Below are 18,733 nucleotides of genomic sequence, written 5' to 3' on the forward strand. Positions count from 1 at the left end.
TGCACAAAGCCACGTGGTGGCCGACGTCCTTGTCCAAGTATTCCGTTCCAGTGGTCGATGGACGGAGCGGGCGGCTGGGAGGCGGGGGCGGCATCCCGACGACCTCTCTTGGCCACATTAACATATCAGCACCATGTAAAAGCGCCAGGAAAAGGCCTTTGTTCAGCTACCGCAGCTGCGAAAGTTATGCTCGTGCTTGTCGAGCGTTTGAACTCAACACCATCAAGTCTCGCGAGCCCCATCTCAGCACGGCCAACACAACACATCGAAAGAACAGCGTTCTGATTGAGGAGCGTGTACTACTTCGACACATGCTGACGCATATAATACTGGAAGCTGATTATGACCGCGTATCGTCTGTTGCACTCATTGACTTCGAATCCCTCGGCGACGAGCCGCCCCTCACGGCGTGTAGCGAAATGTGTGAGCCTGTGGCAGAGGTTGAAGTAAGTTCGCGTGCAAGGTACACCGACTCCCCGCGTACCTTGTCTGCGAGCTCGCGCGTGTCCACCATGGCGTCGCGCACGGGCTTCCCGTACCGTTCGTCCCTTCGCCGGTTTTCCAGATGATAGTATACCTGTAGCACAGAGGCCGCATCAGCTTCAGATAACGACTGAGAGCGGAAGAGCGGCAGACGCGCCATGAGCACCGTGGCGACCACTGCAGCGAAGAAGTGCAGCGCGCAGTTCACCGCAAAGCCTTTTCTGAAGACCAATGTTCGGTCAGCGGCCATCGTGTTGTGAGAGATGGCTGCGCAACGAACATGTAGCGTGGCCCTTCGGTGAGCGGATACAGGTGGGAGCCTAGGGCCGCCCCACATTGCCCGATCGCCATGTACATCGCAGTGCCAGCGGCCTTCTTCGACTCGGAGCCGAGGTTATGCGTGACTAGAGTGCATTATGGAAAGGTCAGAGGGGAGGCAGGGCGGCGTGAACGGGGGAAGACACGTACACCACGCGAAGATGATCGACCCCATCGTGTACGTCCCGCTGGTGATGCAGAACGTCGCAAAGTACCGCACGTGCTTGTTGTCCGCAACGGTGAGCAGGAGGCTGTGCCAGAGCCGGTCAGTGTCCGTTCGAATGGGGTTAGGAGGGCGACAGTGCTCACAGGTAGCCGATCCCGGACAATGATGTCCCTGCAATGATGAACGGGCCGCGCATCTGCAATCGGTCGGATGCATAGCAGGCGAGGCATACTATGATCGAGCCCACCACGTAAGGTGGGACGGTGAGCAGCTGGGCGAGAGCATTGGCTGGATATGTATTAGTCACTGGGTGGAGCGGGATATCGAAGGCTCCTACTGTATCCAAATGTGGTGATGATTGTGGGAAGGAAGGCCGCGATAGACCCGAAAGCGGCGTCGGCGGCGAAGAACAGGATCCCTCCTGCGTAAACCTGCAGAGCTACTCAGTCAGGGTACTTCGTCGGGTCTATGTGCGCAACACACCTTCCAGTCCAGGAGTGCATCATACACGTGTCCTAGGTTCCATGATCAGCTAAAATTTGTGGCCAGAGCAAAAGGAGTGACTCACGCCGGTTGATCACCTGCCCTGCGTCCGCGCTCGTCCCTCGATTGGCGCGTTCCAGTGCCAACTTGCGCTCACGATCGTTGAGGTATGACGTCTTCTCAGGACGGTCGGGCAGGTAGAATAAGGTGAGCACCCCGATGAGAATGGGCGGCACGCCTTCGACGATGAACAGTAGCCGCCAGTCCGCGATCGCGGTGCGCGCGTGTTGGATCCCGAACGCCAGCAGCCCGCCAAAAGCGCCCGCAACGCCGGCAAAGGCACTGTATGCGGCAAACCGGAGACCTTGCTCCTGTTTCGTGTACCAAAACGCTGCACGGTGATATCAGTAGACCGATGGGAGACCAGAATAAAAGGTCGCACATAGGTATAAAGGAACGGCTGGGGCGAATCCTCCCTCAAATACGCCTAGAGCGATGCGGGAGACGAGCACGCCGGCAAAGTTGAAGGACGTCGCCTAGAAACGCTATATCAGCTTATGCGCGAGAAAAAATGCAAAGAGTGCAAACCATGAGGACAGCACAAACTCCCCACCCCACAGCAACGAAACAGAACCAAACTCGAGGCGCGCAGAGTTTGAAAAGTACCGTGAGGGGCACGGGGCACAGAATCTAAAATCGGATGCATCAGGATAAGATTCAGCAGTGATACAGACAACATACGAATGAGAAATAGAATGCGGAGCTGGCCCAGTCAAACAAAACGCCAGTGGGGTCACCACCAAGGATATCTTGAGGGAGGCCTTGCAGCCGTGCGTTGCCCAAATTTACTCGGTCGAGATCTGGCCACAGCCATGAGGGAAAAGTGACAACGCGTTGTAAAGCACAGTACTCACAGGAGCACAGAAACAAGAAGCAGATGAAAGGCATGATCCGCTCGTCGAGCCTTCTCACCAGATGCTTCTCTTCCGCGGGAGTAGCCTTCTCATCTTGAGTGACTGCTTCACGATCGACCTGCGGGAGGTGGTCAGAAGCTGAGACCTTCTCCGTACTGGACATCATGGTGAGAGCACGAACAAAGAGTGGATAGAGAAACGTGGAGCATATCAGCGGCCGTGGGCGTTCGAGGGTGGAAGACGGTATTTGAACGGCAGTGAGGAAGAAATATTTGGGTTTCAACTCAATTGCGTGGGGAGGCAGACCCAGATTGAGGCACTCACTTCAGGCTAGTCGCAAGCCATGCCTAGACCCGCTGGACTGGACCCGCCCGCACCAGCAATTGAAACGGAACGGAGGGATGAGAAGCGCAACGTCGAGACTCGAGGTGAAAGAGGATATCGCTGGAGTCTCCGTTGGGCCCATCTTGGGGGAGCCCTTGCGACAGGTTGAATCCGCCGAGGTCTTCATAACGCAGAATGGAGCAAAATAAGCTGCGTCTAGCAAAAACACGTACATGAGCTTCGATGTATGCAGGATCCGCATGTCCGGCAGGATCCTCACCGGGCGCTGTTCCCCTTATCCTTCGTATGTTGGCACGCCATCTCGTTTGACCCCAAGCTCCGCCGTTGAAACGTACTCCTTGATATTGGGAGGGGCAAGCCGGTGAAGACCTGGAGAGGTGGGTGTGCCGCCTGCAGACTGAAGCCCGTCTCTATCGGCGTCGAGGTGATTCGACGGGGGTAATGTGGAAGTAATGACACGGCTTGATAAAACGGCAGCACTTGGAAGATGGGAGATGGGGCAACGGGGAGTGAGAAGGTGTTGTAAAGTAAGTTCTAGGGGTACTAGGGATATGACGCATGCCAGGTCGTCTCACGTTTGTCACATGACCGCGACGCGATCACATTCCTAAGCAGCTTTAAGAGCGTAAGACTTATACACAAGTTCTCCTTTCTATTTCTCTTCCCTTGACTCCCTCCTGACGTCCTACCTCCGAGAAACGGTTTGAGACGTGCGCATCGCTCAGCGCAGCTCGTTGAGGAATGCGAGACCTCGAGACATCCTCCGATTGGACAGGAACACGCGGTGGGAGTAATCTAGCCGCCAGTATCTCCCGCGAGTCCACCCCCAGTCCATCACTTACTTCTGCTCTTCATCCTCCTCTACCTGTTATCTTGCCCTCCACTACGATCCACAACCCCTCGTTCACCATGACCCTGTCACAGAGTTCTCAGCTCGACGACAACCTTTTGCCCGGCCTCGACTTGGAGACACAATCCGCCGTCGACTGGGAGGTGTGGAACATCATCCAACCGGTTGTTGGACCAACGTCTCCGGACCCCTGTCAACCTCCTCAGTGGTACGTTTCCTCATGCGTTATACCGGCTATACTCTAAGGAAGCCGTTTGCGTCCAGCGGACGACGCCTTCCACCAATGGGACGTCCGCCTGTAGCAGTCTGTGCCGCGGGCCCACTTGGGAATCTAAGGATGGTTCGCCCCACCACCCACACGATTCGTCTTCGCAGTTCTCGAGTTTCCAAATCTCGGCCTTGGAAGGGCTGCTCCTGAGCCCTCTCGTCAACACAACCAGTGCTTCCTTCGCCGCCGGACCTCCCATCGACGGTCAGCTCTCACCTTCTCCCCCCATCGTCAGCGTTCGGGGGGAGTCTATGTACACCGGGGATAGCGTGGTGGCTTCGTTTACATCGTTTTTCGCCCCCGAGGAGCCTCCATCGCTCTACCCCGGCGATGTGATCTCTCCCCCGAGCGCTGCGCCGGACGGTGTGGGGGATGCTCCGGTTGCGTTCGTAGCGCCCCCCACCCCCGAGGCCCAAGTTCCGTACCAACCTCTGTCGGAGGTTGTGGAACATTCGCCTTGCCCGTCGCTCTCATCCCTCGTCTCCGACTGCGAGAGCTCCGAGAGTTCTCCCGGTCCGGCCACACCACCGTCCATTGGGGATCCACAGCACAACGGCAAGCACTTCCAGTGTAAGATTTTCCTAGAATGTACGATCTCAACCCACATTCTGTGACGTTGGCTCACCAGTCTCCTCACAGGGTTCTCGACGAAGTTCAATCTCGGCCAGCACAAGAATTCAGGCAAGCATGCCGACATCTGGCCCTTCCCCTGTCCACGGCCAGACTGCGGGCGCGCGTTCGCAAAGAAACACGACCTCACTCGACACATCGTTTCACACCAAGGGATCTCCCTTCGCAGTGAGCAGAGGAAGGAGAAGGTACGCGAGGCCGTGAAGAAGGAGCAGGTCAAACGGAAGGTCAAGAACAGCCGCCAGTGACACCAAGCGACGTGTCCCAGTGCGTATCCCTCGTCTCGCTCTCCCGATTTCCGGCCTACTCCCTCCTCCATCCCTCCGCCGCTGACTAGCCTTCCGTTCCCACAGGCACGCAAGGGTCGCGTGCATCAGAATTGCACCACTCTCAAAGCCCGGCGTCCCACGCGAGCTGCCAGCCTCTATGAAGAGAGCGCTGCCGGCTCGCCTTAGGCGTCGGATTTGGAATGGGGGTGATACAGATCTCATGGATGAGAAACGAACGTGTGGGTCTGCGCGGGGGACGGAGCATCTAGCCCAGCGCTGGGTGGATTCGTCCCGCGGTGGATGTACGCGTTCACGCGTGGGATGCCCTTTTGTTTTTACTGTATGGCTCGTCTACGGTCTCTGTCTCGTTGTCTCGGTTTGCCTCATCTCGGAATGGCGACAGTTTCTGTCTACTGTGGCTTCTTATGCACGTCTCTCGCCTAGCTCGCTTCCCGCACCCCACATCATGCCTCCTGCGCTCGTGTTCCGCTGTCTTGTTGTACTCGCTCTACCTTTCGATCATGCTGTACGTTGACCTATGCTCTCCAAACCTTGTCTAGAGTCCGTTGATGCTTTTGACACCGTTGTCCCTACTATATTTATAGTACTCGAACTGTAAATTCGACTGCTCATCCCGAAACTGTGACTCCAACAACACATTAAGTGCATAACACACCCACAACGACGGCACAATCAACGCGATTCGACCCCTTATGACCTATTGCTTTCTCTGCCGCACAAGCCCAGTGTCCACCTCCTCATAGATCATCTGCAACGACGGATGACGGGATGGGCGGGCATGACACATCATCAGGGCTAAATTTTGCCCGTCTTTGAAGCCGCCGGCTGCTGTCGGGGACGATAACGTCTGCCAAAATTGCCTTGGAGTACACCGGAAGAGAGGACTGCGACCACCGGGATGCAAAGCCATGGCTCCACTCGGACAGGCTGTCGCCAAACCCCTGACGCAGGACTTGATCGGCCCATCAAAGCGTAGAGTGGGTTCAAGCTCAGATTCGATCTAGTCGCCGGTGGTGGGAGTGGGATAGAGCGGGAGGCTCAGCCGTCGCAATACACGGTTGGACGAGTTTGCCGCCAATCTCCTGTGCTGGCGAACACATGAGCACCACCGGCGGACTCAGGCAGGTTCGCGGAGTAGTACGAACCTCCTCTCCGAGTTCTCACTTCCATGCTCTTGTGTCACTGTGAGCAGCAACGACAACGCGTCGTCGGAAGTATCCGTACTTGGACAAAGGTCGCCAAGTCCACGGGGGCTAAGGGCGAGGGTAGACTCCGCGACACAAGCGTGAGGCCAAGTTGGATCGCGAGACTGAAGCTTGAAGGCGGATCCCTCCGCGAGCCAACGCTCGGCCTAGCGAGGCCGTGGGCGCTTAAGGACACAGCGAAACGCCAGTTGAGATGACAGCAGCGACGACTTATTCTCAGACTACGAGTAACGACGTGCTCCCCTCCCACTGTGTAACGGCCGGCGACGAGCTTTCTCCATCGCCACTTTCTACCCATGCTCCGTCACCATTGCCACGTGTTATTGTCGCCCACACCGCAAGACCTCCTGCGATGCAACAGCCCTGCTATGCATTCAGCCGCACCGTGCTGGGGCCGCCCGGGGTGTGTATGTTGTTCGCCCCAAAGCACCTGTCATACGTCTATCTCCGACTCTACCCATATATCCAGGCTCCCACCGCTCAACAGGATTTCGAATTCGATGACGTGATAATATCCGTTTTTGGTCAACTCTAACTTGCTCGCCCCCGCACGAAGCGTCTCGGGTATGTACCCTCATGAAGTTTAGGGTATAATAAGAACGCTCTGGTTCATGGTCGTGGCCATACAGAGCACTGACCGCTTGCTTGAACCCTGCTCCGCGCCCCAGCTTGATCTCAAACACCTCTCCCACGCTGGCCACAGCTATGGGCAGTCAAATCGCTCTCAGCGCGTACGTACTAGCTGTTGAAAGATGATACCGAGAGTTCGCATGCTCACGTGCACGAGCCAGTCTTCACAATCAATGGGCGGTGGTCGGAGTTATCAGTAGGTGGTACACCTCAGTGAAGTACGAATTTGAACTGTCTGACCCGTCGTTCCTCGTTCCCAGCCGTCGTCAGCTACGACTATTTCCTCACATTTGATCGCGAGATCAAATATATCTGGAGGAGGAAGATGACGAGCGGAAGCGTGATCTATATCGCCGGACGCTACTCCTCATTGACTATCAACGTCCTCACCCTCCTCAATTTCTTCCCGTGGCCGGGCAAATCAACACTAGTGAGAGCCTTCTCAAGTCCCGACAAATACTAGACGTCTCTGACCCTCTTGACCCGGCAGAAGTATGCACTCCTTTTTCGCGCCTCGGCTCCTCGCGCAAACACTGACCTGCGCTACCGCCCCGCAGGTGTGAAGCGCTCACACGGGCTTTCGTTGCAACGGCCACCATCATTATCATATCCTCCGCGGGTGGGTTCTGAGTCGAAAGCTGACATCCGCAACGACTAATCACTCTATTCCGTAGTGTTCTCGTCATTGCGGGCGCACGCGCTGTGCCAACGCAAACTCATTTCCTACCTCGTTTTAGCGCTAGGGGTTTGGAACGCCGTTCCCTCAGTTGTGAGCACTCTCATCCTTTCTTCAGCTTGACTGTGTTCAACTCAACCCTGGGGGCTTTACTCAGTATGGGGCGGTCAAGACTCGGGCCAGCTACAACCCAGGACCCGGCAATATCAACACCATGTGCAACGTGGATGTCTCGCAATTCACGACCTTCCGCAAGTGAGCGGGACAGGTGCATCGTGAATCAAGCTCGGGCTAATTACCTCCTTTCACAGCGGTCCGTAATCGCTTTCTCCTTCGATAATTGTCTCTTAGCTGGATAGTACACAGGGATCATCCTCGGACGTTCCTGTGGGATTGTCTGCGACATGCTGGTCCTTGCATTGACCTGGAGACATGCAAGATCGTGGGGAGGAAGCGCACACCAGAGGTTTACCCTCACGACAGCTTTCTTTCAGAATGGTAACCACGTTGTTTTGAGTCACCAAGTCTGTACATTGACGCGCCCGCTATATTGCAGGTGTTGCATACTTCGTGTGAGCCATACGTGCGTTTCGCGTTCGTTCAACTCGTCGTTCACACACGGTCATGTTTCTAGTGCACTCCTCCTTGTCAACGCTATGAACCTCGCCTTCATCAACAACATCCAGGTAGCGCTGCGCCTCACGCGCTTGATGCCTCCACCAAAGCCCGAAGCTGATGTTTCCTTTTTTCCAGCTCTCGCTCGACTTCATTGGTGCGCTGAGCGCGTGAGTTTTCTCACCATTTCGCTCCGTTATCTCTGCTGATGACCCCCCGGTGCAGCACGGCAGCGGTGTTGACCTCCCGCTTCATCCTCGACTTGTTCGAGGCGAGCACGAGGACGCGCTTTGGCACGGGCCCCACAATGCGCCTCTCGGCCATGCCCAGCATGGTGCTCTCGCGCTCGCTCGCGTCCAGACACGTCGGTGATCCCGGCGCGAGCGGCTCTTCCCAAGGGATTTTCGACGCGGATGTCAGTTGGTGCAGGACAGAAGACAGCGAGAGCGTCTACTGCACCACGGATGACTACGACTTCGAGCTGCAGCCTGTTAACCTGGAACGACAGAAATCGAATGTGAACCCTCTCGTATCTGAGTCCTGAGCATGTAGAACGTGTCTGTGTCTCAAGGCGTCGCTGTGATGTTTGCAGTTGTTTATCACCACAGAATGACAACTTAGAAGGCGATACGGGGCATCATTCGCCACGGGGCGTCGACGGGCCACGATTCCGCGAGGGACCACATGATACACCCGCGGGTGGACCGGTGGACGCGGACGGTCCCGCGGGGGCCCGGCCGAGGGGCGCTCGAGGTGTCGTTCGCCACGAGTTTGCTCAGCAGGTCCAGGGAGACGTGAAGATGGCGCTGCGGATCGTGTCGGAACCCGGAGACAGGCACTGATTTCGCAAGGCTTGGCCAAATTACGAACTTTGACTTCTCAGCTACGGTCACATTTCCCAGTTGCTACAAGCCGAGAGTCGCATAGTGTGGTGTAGCCCGTGGGTGCTGAATGTACATGCAATGATACACAAATATCGGTCTACCTTTCTACTTGGTCTACAGCTCTCCGATCGTCTTCACCCCCAATCAGAACAGCAACAAGACCGCCTCCGTCGAGCGCAAATCCAACCCCTTGCTCAGCACGACCTCCTCGTCGACCATCCGCCCCGTCGGCGACACGTCCCCGCTCTTTTCGTAGCTCTGCCCCGCCCACGTCAGGCCCTCCGTGTCGTCCGCGTGCCCGACGACGAGCCGCTTCGCGCGCGCCTTCCCGCCCCCGCGCCAGAACGCGTCCTCCACCGCGCCCGCGCCGAGCCCGACGCCGAGGTCGATGTGGACGCTCGGGCGCGCCCCGGTGGACGACGCGAGCCAGGCGTGTAGGTTGACGAACACGGCGCGGACGAGCCGGCCATCCTCGTACGCGGCGTAGCCCGCGACGTTGTCGTCGCCGACGTCGAGCTCGACGACGCGCGCGTGCCCGCTGCGCCCGATGAGGGCATTAACCGCCATCGCCCCGTAGAAGATCGGCTGGATGTGCGGCGGGAGCGGCGTGTCGAGCGCGGAACCGTCGACGATGGACCGGTTGAGCGCGACCGGCTGAAGCTGGGGTGCGAGGTGAGCAGAGGGCCGGTACGCAGGCAGAGGGGACTCGGCGTACGAAGTTGTACTTGTAGCCGATGCCTTCGTGGTAGAAGACCTCGGCGATGCTCAGCGTGGCCGCCTGGAGAGTGTAGTCGATCGCCCACAGCGCGGCACCGGCCGTGTTGCTGACCCCGGGCGCGCCATGGCATGCGATGCTGTTGGTCTCCCTGCGATGCGGCTGTTCAGCGCTCGTGGCGAGTGGCGAGTGGCGAGTGCAATGGACTCACCCGAGAATGTACGGCAGACCGCGAGCGTGGGTCGCCTCGATGTCAGGTATAAAAAGCGACAGGTTCCCTCGAACATGGGCCTTGCTCATGAACGACGTGAGCGGGAAATCGCCGCCGTTGCAGAACGCAGCCGAGTACTGATGCTGCGAGATGCTGTTCCGCGCGCGTGAGCCGGCTAGATGCGTGCAAAAACATCCGTACGCACATGGAGACTGCCTTCCCTGGCTTGCTGTCCAGAATCCCGAGGTCGTAGATCGCGCGCGGCGTGAACTGCTGCTGCGCGAAAGCGGCGCCCTGCAGCGACACCGGTCCATGCTTGCCCCGGATGCCCGCAGCGTCGGCCGCCGCGCCCGCGATCGCGATCCAATCCGGAACGTACTCCTCCACCGTCCAGTTGCTCGGCCGCAGCCCGTTCCTGCTGAACAGGTCCGCCTCGTTCCCAACCTCGATATAGTCCAGGACGACGCCCGACGCCTTCACGACCGTGCTCTTGAACGCCCTGACGATCGCCTTGGCCATGTTCACCGCGTTCGTCGCGTTGTCCGCCCCGAGGTTGACGCCCCACGTCATGTGCGTCCCGCGGGGTAGCCAGTGCGAGAGAGTGTAGTACTTGTCGCCCACCGTAACCTTCGTCGCCTCGGGGTAGGGGATGATAGTGCTCGGAGGAGAGAACTCTGCCTCGGACACGGCCATCGTGGGCGACCAGAAGGTGTGATCTTCGGAGTCGGCGCCGACGCGGATCTTTGGGGGAACACCGGTGAAGGAAGCGAGGCGGAGGAGCGCATCATGCGTGAAGTCGTTGCGGGTGTCGATGCCGACCCATTCTGGCCAGCGGTCTTGTTCGATTGAGAAGGAGACAAGGGTGGGCGACAATGGTTGTGAGTTTCCGGGGAGCGACAGCGGTACGGATACGTTAACGGCCGCAGCCAACGGCGCGCCGAGGCCGAAAAGCCCCGAGAGGACGAGCAGAGAGAGTATCGAGGACATCGGGAGGAAGAGCACCGGGAGAGGACTGTGCGTGGGCGCTCGCCTTTTGGATGCTTTTCGACGCGGTCGAATGGGCCGATGGCCGTCGAGCTGCATGGTCATGGGCCCGCTATGCATCGTCACGAGCCGCGACGTCTGATATTTCGCCCTTGCACTAGGAACACCTAAACCGTCACGTGGAGGGGGCGTGATGGAGTCCGGTATAGGAGCCACATAAAAAAAGAGCAGGAACAATGTGATTGTCAGCTGACCCATCGTGATTCCTTGGTGTAACGGCGTTAACGCCAAAGACTCACGAGGCTTTCAGTCATGAGATCTCTCCTCCCAGCCTAAGTCATCGGTCGGTAGAGCCGACAGCCGGGCCTCATTTGATCTCGTTATGGTCGCCTACAAAGGCGTTGAAGTCGCGGCGTCTTCGGCGACAGACTTAGCTGGGACTCCCGGAGCGAGAACCAAGCTTGGTCTCTTCTAGACTCTAGTAGGCCTTGGTTCAAGCCTTGTCTAAAAGCCAAAATCCAGGACTCTCACTACTAAAGCGCCTCGCCCGTCGGCACCTATATTCAGAAAAGACAAACGGGTAAGTAAGGCTGTCGTTACAACTAAACACTTGGAAGCGCCGTACCGCTCCCGCAAAAGATCGAGGCGCATGTGCGTAGAATTCTTTCGCTGGGCATCCTGAGACTCGATGGGAGGCGCAGGCACAATCTTGAATCGCGCTTGGTATGACCTTGCGCACGCTTACTTGAGGTCCGAGGTGCCGGTGGGGACCGGGAGGGCGGGACGGTGACCGAGCGGCGGGCCTAGAAAAGCAGAATGCGCATGAGCAAGGGGCATCAGGGGAAACCAAGGGGATACTCACCGTACATCATGCTCACCGCGCGAGTCCGTCTGCCACACCTCATGCTGAGGAGCTGGACGCCGGAGCTTGGAGGTCTCTACGCGAGCATGAGGGTGCCGGTTGTGCCAGACGTTCGTAAATGGTGCGACTCGTGAACTTTCATTTTCCCTTTGGCTGGTTGAACCGTTTCCCGCGCAACCTGGATGGATACTACGAAATCTGCAGCCATACCCATCGCGAAAACCGCAGCCATGGCCGGACACGAGCTCTAGCCCCGCGTCGGCCGAGTCCGCGTCGGTCTCGAGTTGTTCTTGCAGACGTAGCGAGTCGTCTTTCGGCGCTGTCAATTTGTTCGAGCATAAAATTTTCAATCAGCTGTTATCGAGGGTACCTATATGCCGGCTCTGAATCATCACCTGACTCGCAAGGCACGCAAGGCCTTGTCGATACAGCCTCCAGCGGCATTCGATGGACCGGCGGCTTGCGGGGTGTTGCTCAGCGCTCAGATCTGGCAGAGGTTGAGGGGGGTCGAAGAACAGAAGGGCAGCGTGTAGGCTGTAGCATGGCTGAGTCAGCGGCCGGGCACTGCCGTGAGCGGTCCGTCCTGCTCCGTCAGACCCGCGCAGCGCGGCGTGCGCTTATGCCTCTCATCCGCTGGCCCGTCGCCCGAACCAAGTCTGCTCGTTCTCGCAGTACGCCGCTGCCGGAGCAGGTGAGCATCTTATGTGGACGAAACTCCGTCATACGCACTGACGCGACAGTCGGATGGTTACTTCCCGCCGGCATCTCTCCCCAAGTGCGACAGTCGAACGGAAAACGAAAGCTTTGGAGTCCTGACTCCTCGCAGCCGTGCCCGCTAGAGCTATATTTTGCACGAGCGAGCCGCGATACGGGTCTCCGTTCCGGATCTGCCTTACAGAAAGCCGGTCGCAGAACAAATGGATTTCATTCGAGCATCGAGTGCTGCGCCGCGTTTCGCTAGCATCTGAACGAACTGGCAGGAGCACTGAGTCATCCGGCGTGTATTTTGAATGCCAGTGGACCGCCTCTCCGAGCTGGCATTATTTTTGGAAGTCCGGGTACGTACTCCTAGATACCATTCAGTGGTCCGACACTACATTGGTGGAATGTGCGCCCCAGATTGTCGACGATGCTTCGATCACCGGAGTGGACAGTAGCCGCGAGTGTCTCAGCCGCGCTCGTTAATGACAGTGTACGTACGGTCGTTGCAACGCTCACCAAAGGAGGGAACATTGACTTCGAATCGTCCAGCGTTCCGAAAAATCGCAGGCGGGAGAACGCGTCGAACAAGTGGTGGGGGAAGGGGATCACATGCCGACGATCTACTTCACGAGGGACGCGTCAGAACCGACGCAAACGCAGAGCGGGATGGGTGTGTACACTGCTGGCTACGTCGACGAGGTCGCGGGTTTAACGCGAAGGAATGAGTTTCCCTGCCGTGAGGCGTCGGTGCACTCTGAGGCTTCGGGCTGTCCCCAGATGGTGAGCTCGTCGCGGTGATGGGAACAAACTAGGTGACTTGTCTCGTCTCCACCCAGAGCGGAGAGTGGTACAGAGACAGGCTCGCAGAACCATTCAATTCCATCCTACGTCCATCGACATGTTGGAGCGCACGCGGCCGCGCCTCTTCGCGCCTTTTCTCAGCCAGCTATGCACAAGCTAATCTGCGCTACAGCCTCGCAAGTGTACCGCGCTCACACTGGCTTTCTCTGCAATGGCCACCCTCGTTATCATGTCCTCCGCGGGTGGTTTCTTGATTTGAAAGCTGAGTTCCGCAATTACTAATCGCTATATACCGTAGTGTTCTCGTCATTGCGAGCGCACGCGCTGTGCCAACGCAAACCTATCTCCTTCCTCAGTTCAGCGCTGGGGGCCGGTAACGCCCTTCCCTCGGTTGTGAGCACTTCCATCGTTTCTTCCACTCGACTCTGTCCAGCTCAACCCCGGGCTTCGCTCAGTGTGGAGCAATCAACTTTGTTCTTTGCCCCCAACGCCGCGCTCGGGTCGGGTCGGCGCGTGGAAGGCCGCGTCGTCGGCATGACGTCATATCGCTACCGTTTCTGCTGAGCAGTCATTCTGTGGTGACAAGCAACCGCAAACATCACCACGACGCTTCCGAGACACAAGCATAGGTTCGGGGTCTAAATCACATGCTCACGACCGCGATATGTGAGGGTGCACATCCGATCTTCGCCGTTCCGGGTCCACAGACTGGAGCTCGAAGTCGTAGTCGTCCGTGGCACCGTCGACGTCCTCGCTGTCGAGTTCCGCTCTGTGCCAGATGATGTCCGCGTTGAATATTTGTTGGGAGTGTCCAGCCGCGGCGAGACCGCCGGCGTCTTGGAACGCGAGCGAGCGCGACGGCCTCAACGCGGGCACGTTCGAGAGGTGTAGTGTCGGGCCGGTGCTGACCCAGCGTGTCCTCATGCTCGCTTCGAACAAGTCGAGGATGAAGCGGCAAGTCAGCACCGCTGCCGTGCTGCACCGGGAGGTCATCAGCAGGGATAACGGAGCGGAACAGCAAGAATACCCACGCGCTCAGCGCACCGATGAAATTGAGCGAGATCTGGAAGGGAAACATCAGCTTCGAACTTGGCCAGTGAAGGCATCAAGCGCATGAGGTGCAGCCTTGCCTGGACGTTGTTGACGAAACACAGGTTCAGGACGTTCACCAAGAGGAGGACACTGGAGGTTTAATGTGTGAGCGACGAGAACAAACGCGGAAGGGAGGTATGGCTCACACGAAGTATAGAACACCTGCAATGTAGTGGGTGCGTCAGAGTACACTCGATGACCCAAAACAGCGTACTTACCATTCTGAAAGAAAGCTGTCGTAAGGGTAAACCTCTGGTGTGGGCTTCCTCCCCACGGTCTTGCATGTCTCCACGTCAACATGAGAACCAGCAAGTCGCAAACAACCCCACAGGAACGCCCAAGGATGATCCCTGTTAGGAATTAAGTTAAGATATATCCGCTGAGGGAGAAAATGACAACGGACCCCTGTGAAAGTAGGTGCACCGTTAGTCCGAGCTTCACCCACGATGCGCCTGGCCCACTCACTTGCGGAAGGATATGAACGGCGACAGATCCACGTCGCAGATGGCGTTGACATTATTGAGTCCTGGGTTGTAGGTGGCCTTGTTGTGGATCGCTGTATACTGAGTAAGGTTGAGTTGGACACAGCCAGGCGGAACAGAGGATGTGAGTGCTCACAACCAAGGGAACGGCGTTCACAGACCCTAGCACCAAAACGAGGCAGGAGATGGGTTTGTATTGGCACAGCGCGTGCGCTCGCAATGACGAGAACACTGCGGCATACAGTCATTAGTCACTGAAGATCCCAGCTTTCGACTCGAGAACTCACCCGCGGCGCCCATAATAATGACGGCACCCATTATGGAAAAAGCCGTTGTAGTCCCGTTGCATCTGCGGTGCGGTAGCGCAAATTAGTGTGTGCACTGTGGGGGAGCTAAGACGCGGCTGCGTGCGTACATCTGCCACGTTAAGAGCGTTAGAGGTGTCTAGTATCTGTCGGGGCTCAGGAAGACTCTCACTGATGACGATTCGCCGGGCCAAGGGAAGAGATTGAGGAAGGTGAGGACGTTGGAGGCCAACGAGGAGTAGCGTGTGACGATATAGATCGCACTTGCAGTCGTGAACTTCCTCCTCCAGATATACTGGATCTCGCGATCAAGAGTGAGGAAGTAGTCGTAGCTGATGAGCGCTGGGAACAAGGAACGAGGGGTCAGACAGCTCAAATTCGCACTCAAGGTATACCACCTACTGACGCCTCCGATCACCACCCACTTAAGCTGAAGACTGGCTCGCGTAGTACATGAGCACGCCAGCTCGCGTTACGATCCACACCTGGTACGTACACGCTCAGAGTGACTGGACTGCTCATGGCGGCGACAAGCGTCGGAGAGGCGTTGGAGGACAAGCGTCAAGTGAGTGCTCTGTATGGCCACGACCAAGAACCAGCGCAACCTTATACACACCAGAGCTTCAGGACCGGGTTACGTACCGGGAGCGCTTCGCGCAGGGGCAAGCGAGCTAAAATGGACCGTATTCGGGGGTTCTCCCATCTGGGCGTCGCCGCGGAGAGGTGTTAGTTAATATTAAGGGTCTTTCTTCCACTCACGTCATCTAATTCGCAATCCGGTCGAGAAGTACGAGCCTGGAGAGGCAATGGAAGGTTAGAGTCGCAACCGACGCATGGCAGCCACATCTCGGAAGTGAACACTGACGGGCCCATACTCACCGCACGGCTCAACACTTGGCTCGTGCGCGGAGGGGGGATCTTGAGCGCGACGATACATTGGTGTAATGGCGGGACTGGTGCCGATGACAGCTCGTCGCCGTGGTGCAGTCGGACGTCGCCCGACGCCGTCCACGTAAGTCGCTGCTGCGCCAAATAAGCGCCCATCGTCTCGCTGGCCACGAGTCCCGCCTGCCCTAGGCCTGCGTTTCCTCCCGCGCACCTCACCACTCGGGTCCGCCTGCAGTCTCAGCATCCTTCCGGGTCTGGATCCAGTGCCACATGCCGTCGACAACCACCCGCGCTTGGGGCGTTGGACAAGAAAGCAGCAATCGAAGGCACGCTTCGACCACGCCAGTGAGATGATGAGATCGCCGCGAGAGCGTCGTCCTCAGGCCTCAGGACCCGCATCTCGGCATGCCTACGGGCCGTATGTTGTCGCCGTACGTGGATCGGTCGCTCATACATCGTCGCATTGACACGAAGCGGCGGGCGCTCACGGGGACTTCCCCAAGGAGGCGGGGCCGCCGAGTCCCGACCGGACTCGAGTTGGATCTTCGCCGCCTCCGCGGGCAGCCGCCTCTGCTCGTCGCTCACCTTCTTCGCGTCGTGCTGCGTCACACGGCCGCCTGCAGGGCCTGCACCCGCCACACACTGGCCAAGGCCGTGGCCCCGTTACATTGCACGTAGTTCACCGAATGCGGGATGCCCGCCGTCTCTGAGGAAGTTCGTACTTAGCATTACGAAGATACTTAGGGCTCTTGCATGAGTTCATCATCATCATCAGCGTCGTGCTGCGCGTCGCCGTTGACTATGCGCGCGAGCTAGATACACACTTCAGAAGTGTGTATAGCCCCTTCTGCGTTAGCACTTATATTGTAGCTATGCTCCCAAGAAGCGGGCGCATGGTTGTTTCAGCGTTCGTCCGCCGCCCTTGCGCGTCGCGCTCTTGCAAGCCCTTGGACCTGACGGTACATGCCGCTGTCTCCGGGCCCAACTGTCGCCGACGGTCGTTGCAGCACTCACCAAATAAGGAAACATTGACTTTGAATCGTCCATCGTTCGATCTCAGGCCCCAGGAGAAAGCGTCGGAACATTAACTCCGATAAATGGATGACGCGTCAGAACCGACGCGAACTCAGAGGGGAATGGATGCGCACAATGCTGCCCACGTCGACGAGGTCGCTAGCTTTCATGCAACGCGAAGGGATGGGTTTGCCTGGGAGTCGTGAGGGCACTGCCAAGGGCGAAGGCAGATGGAGGCTTCGGGCTGTCCCTATGCAGTGAGCTATCGATCGTCGCGGTGATGAGCACGCTCATCTTGTCTCCACATCCAACACCCAGGTGTTCGGCGTGCTCACGCGCGACGCAGCTCCATGTGTGAGCCACACCGTGTCTCCAACAGCCATGGGCGCTAGATACACGATGTTCTGTCAGAGTGGCCGAGCCAGCTCCAGTACTTGCTCAGCTGCGAAGGACTACGTTAGATGTCAACGAACTGACGGGGATGCTGTGATCCACCCAAAATCCATAGTTACGATGTGCGTAAAATACGATGACGGGAACACAACTCTCATCTCCACAACGGGTTCAGTGACAGACTTGCGGAACAGTTGAACTGCATCCTGCTTCCAGTTCTATCGATAGGCTGGCATCCAGCAGGTCCTCACTCCGAGACGCTAATGGAGGCCTGCAACTCGTCCCCCACCTCGAGCTTGCTCGGAGCATGCTCAGGGGACTCCAGGGCGGCACCAATCGACTCCTTCAAGATCGGGTTGCCTACAGAGCGACACATCAGCTCGCACTTCCCAGCTTTATCACACTGACGCACCCACCACTACCGTTGTACGCCCCGCTCCCGTTCGCCACCCCAGCCCCGACGCGCGGGGTGGCGAGCCGCAGCAACTCGGGCGCAGTCCCACTCGCGAACGCGAGCGGCGCCCGCTTCCGATGGGGGAGCCGCCGCCCGCCGTCGCCTTCACCCGCGCCCGTGCCGTGCTGGCGGAGCTCAAAAAGCAGGTCCCCGTCCGCGTGGAAGACCAGGCTCGCGAGCGGGAAGCAGTACCGCCATGCGCCCTCGAACGCGCGGAGCTCGCGCACGAGCCCGTCGAGGTCCACCTTGGGCGGGAACGCGTCGGCGAGGAGCTTGGCGGGGTCCGCGGGCGTCGCGGACCGCTCGAGCCCGGCCAGCGGAACGGACGGTATCGGGCTCGATCGAGTACGTGGCGGGGGGGGGGGAAGACGGGATCGTGCGAGCCGCCGGCGTCGACCCTGATCGTGTTCCCGAGCGTGTGGATGGTGACGTGCGTCGGCCAGCTGACGGAGGCGCGCGCACTGCAAGGGGGACGGGAGCGGTGAGCACAGCGGGAGCGGTAGGACGGGAGACGGGGCCGTGCGCGTAGGACTTCGAGTCCTGCAGCGAGATGCTAAGCTGGACCTGACCGCCGATCCTGATGCTCAGAGCGCCTTGCTTGATGACAGTCGGGAGCTCCACATAGTTGCGCGTGACGCCTGATAGGTCTCGTGCATCAGCATCCCGCGTCAACCGATCCCGAGCGTAAACTCATAAGACACGCCGCGCGAGGTGTTCGTCGGGTTCGCGTTGCCGCGCGAGTCGTACTGCCAGCGCTCGTCGTGCTGTCAGAGGTACTGGAGCGTGCCATCGTCCGCCATGGGCTGAATGACCCACTCGGTTGGCCACTGCTTGCGCTGCTCATGGCGGGCCCAGGGCGCGAGCTGGAATCCGCGGAACTCGGGCTGCTCGAGGGCGTCCGCGCGGTGTGGGACGAGCGTGGTGAGCACGTTGACGCGGGCAAGGAGCGCGAGCACACGCTCGTCCATGAACAGCGCCGCGCGACGCGCCTGAGCGTCCCGCGGGAGAAGCTGCACGCGGCCTCGGCGTGCACCACCCAGGACGCGGACCAGTCGAGGTGGTGGGCGGGCGGA

At 58.5% G+C, this 18,733-nt stretch overlaps 7 protein-coding genes across 7 annotated transcripts; 2 read left to right on the forward strand and 5 right to left on the reverse strand.

The window, feature by feature from the left end:
- Window positions 1–402: 402 nt before the first annotated feature.
- On the reverse strand, window positions 403–2,527 carry BXZ73DRAFT_88156 (MFS general substrate transporter; the record flags this gene model as incomplete). Its single annotated transcript, XM_048024851.1, has 13 exons — window positions 403–429; window positions 485–577; window positions 650–704; window positions 764–887; window positions 952–1,052; window positions 1,111–1,255; window positions 1,305–1,398; window positions 1,451–1,482; window positions 1,536–1,841; window positions 1,893–1,986; window positions 2,039–2,140; window positions 2,192–2,310; window positions 2,365–2,527. The coding sequence occupies 13 exons, from the start codon at window positions 2,525–2,527 to the stop codon at window positions 403–405; spliced, it is 1,455 nt and encodes a 484-aa protein (XP_047881171.1).
- Window positions 2,528–3,618: 1,091 nt separating this feature from the next.
- BXZ73DRAFT_98080 (uncharacterized protein) lies at window positions 3,619–4,705 on the forward strand (the record flags this gene model as incomplete). Its single annotated transcript, XM_048027584.1, has 3 exons — window positions 3,619–3,767; window positions 3,862–4,415; window positions 4,467–4,705. The coding sequence occupies 3 exons, from the start codon at window positions 3,619–3,621 to the stop codon at window positions 4,703–4,705; spliced, it is 942 nt and encodes a 313-aa protein (XP_047881172.1).
- Window positions 4,706–6,657: 1,952 nt separating this feature from the next.
- Window positions 6,658–8,417, forward strand: BXZ73DRAFT_98081 (uncharacterized protein; the record flags this gene model as incomplete). Its single annotated transcript, XM_048027585.1, has 9 exons — window positions 6,658–6,683; window positions 6,744–6,778; window positions 6,843–7,012; window positions 7,073–7,139; window positions 7,257–7,351; window positions 7,416–7,513; window positions 7,893–7,944; window positions 8,012–8,043; window positions 8,099–8,417. 9 exons carry the CDS (start codon window positions 6,658–6,660, stop codon window positions 8,415–8,417), a joined length of 894 nt encoding a protein of 297 aa, XP_047881173.1.
- Window positions 8,418–8,901: 484 nt separating this feature from the next.
- Window positions 8,902–10,670, reverse strand: BXZ73DRAFT_41552 (glycoside hydrolase family 79 protein; the record flags this gene model as incomplete). Its single annotated transcript, XM_048018793.1, has 4 exons — window positions 8,902–9,417; window positions 9,473–9,623; window positions 9,684–9,836; window positions 9,889–10,670. The coding sequence occupies 4 exons, from the start codon at window positions 10,668–10,670 to the stop codon at window positions 8,902–8,904; spliced, it is 1,602 nt and encodes a 533-aa protein (XP_047881174.1).
- Window positions 10,671–13,683: 3,013 nt separating this feature from the next.
- Window positions 13,684–14,924, reverse strand: BXZ73DRAFT_98084 (uncharacterized protein; the record flags this gene model as incomplete). The annotated part of the gene is made up of 8 exons (XM_048027586.1): window positions 13,684–14,008; window positions 14,077–14,214; window positions 14,271–14,286; window positions 14,343–14,357; window positions 14,446–14,474; window positions 14,590–14,687; window positions 14,743–14,837; window positions 14,894–14,924. 8 exons carry the CDS (start codon window positions 14,922–14,924, stop codon window positions 13,684–13,686), a joined length of 747 nt encoding a protein of 248 aa, XP_047881175.1.
- Window positions 14,925–14,975: 51 nt separating this feature from the next.
- On the reverse strand, window positions 14,976–15,433 carry BXZ73DRAFT_98085 (uncharacterized protein; the record flags this gene model as incomplete). Its single annotated transcript, XM_048027587.1, has 4 exons — window positions 14,976–15,023; window positions 15,084–15,253; window positions 15,314–15,348; window positions 15,408–15,433. The coding sequence occupies 4 exons, from the start codon at window positions 15,431–15,433 to the stop codon at window positions 14,976–14,978; spliced, it is 279 nt and encodes a 92-aa protein (XP_047881176.1).
- A 2,020-nt stretch (window positions 15,434–17,453) lies between these two features.
- Window positions 17,454–18,628, reverse strand: BXZ73DRAFT_98086 (uncharacterized protein; the record flags this gene model as incomplete). The annotated part of the gene is made up of 5 exons (XM_048027588.1): window positions 17,454–17,566; window positions 17,623–17,962; window positions 18,123–18,298; window positions 18,334–18,415; window positions 18,473–18,628. 5 exons carry the CDS (start codon window positions 18,626–18,628, stop codon window positions 17,454–17,456), a joined length of 867 nt encoding a protein of 288 aa, XP_047881177.1.
- Window positions 18,629–18,733: the final 105 nt, after the last annotated feature.

This window comes from Epithele typhae (assembly GCF_022376455.1).
Source record: "Epithele typhae strain CBS 203.58 chromosome Unknown BXZ73scaffold_6, whole genome shotgun sequence".
In the NCBI taxonomy this organism is placed as follows: domain Eukaryota; kingdom Fungi; phylum Basidiomycota; class Agaricomycetes; order Polyporales; family Epitheliaceae; genus Epithele; species Epithele typhae.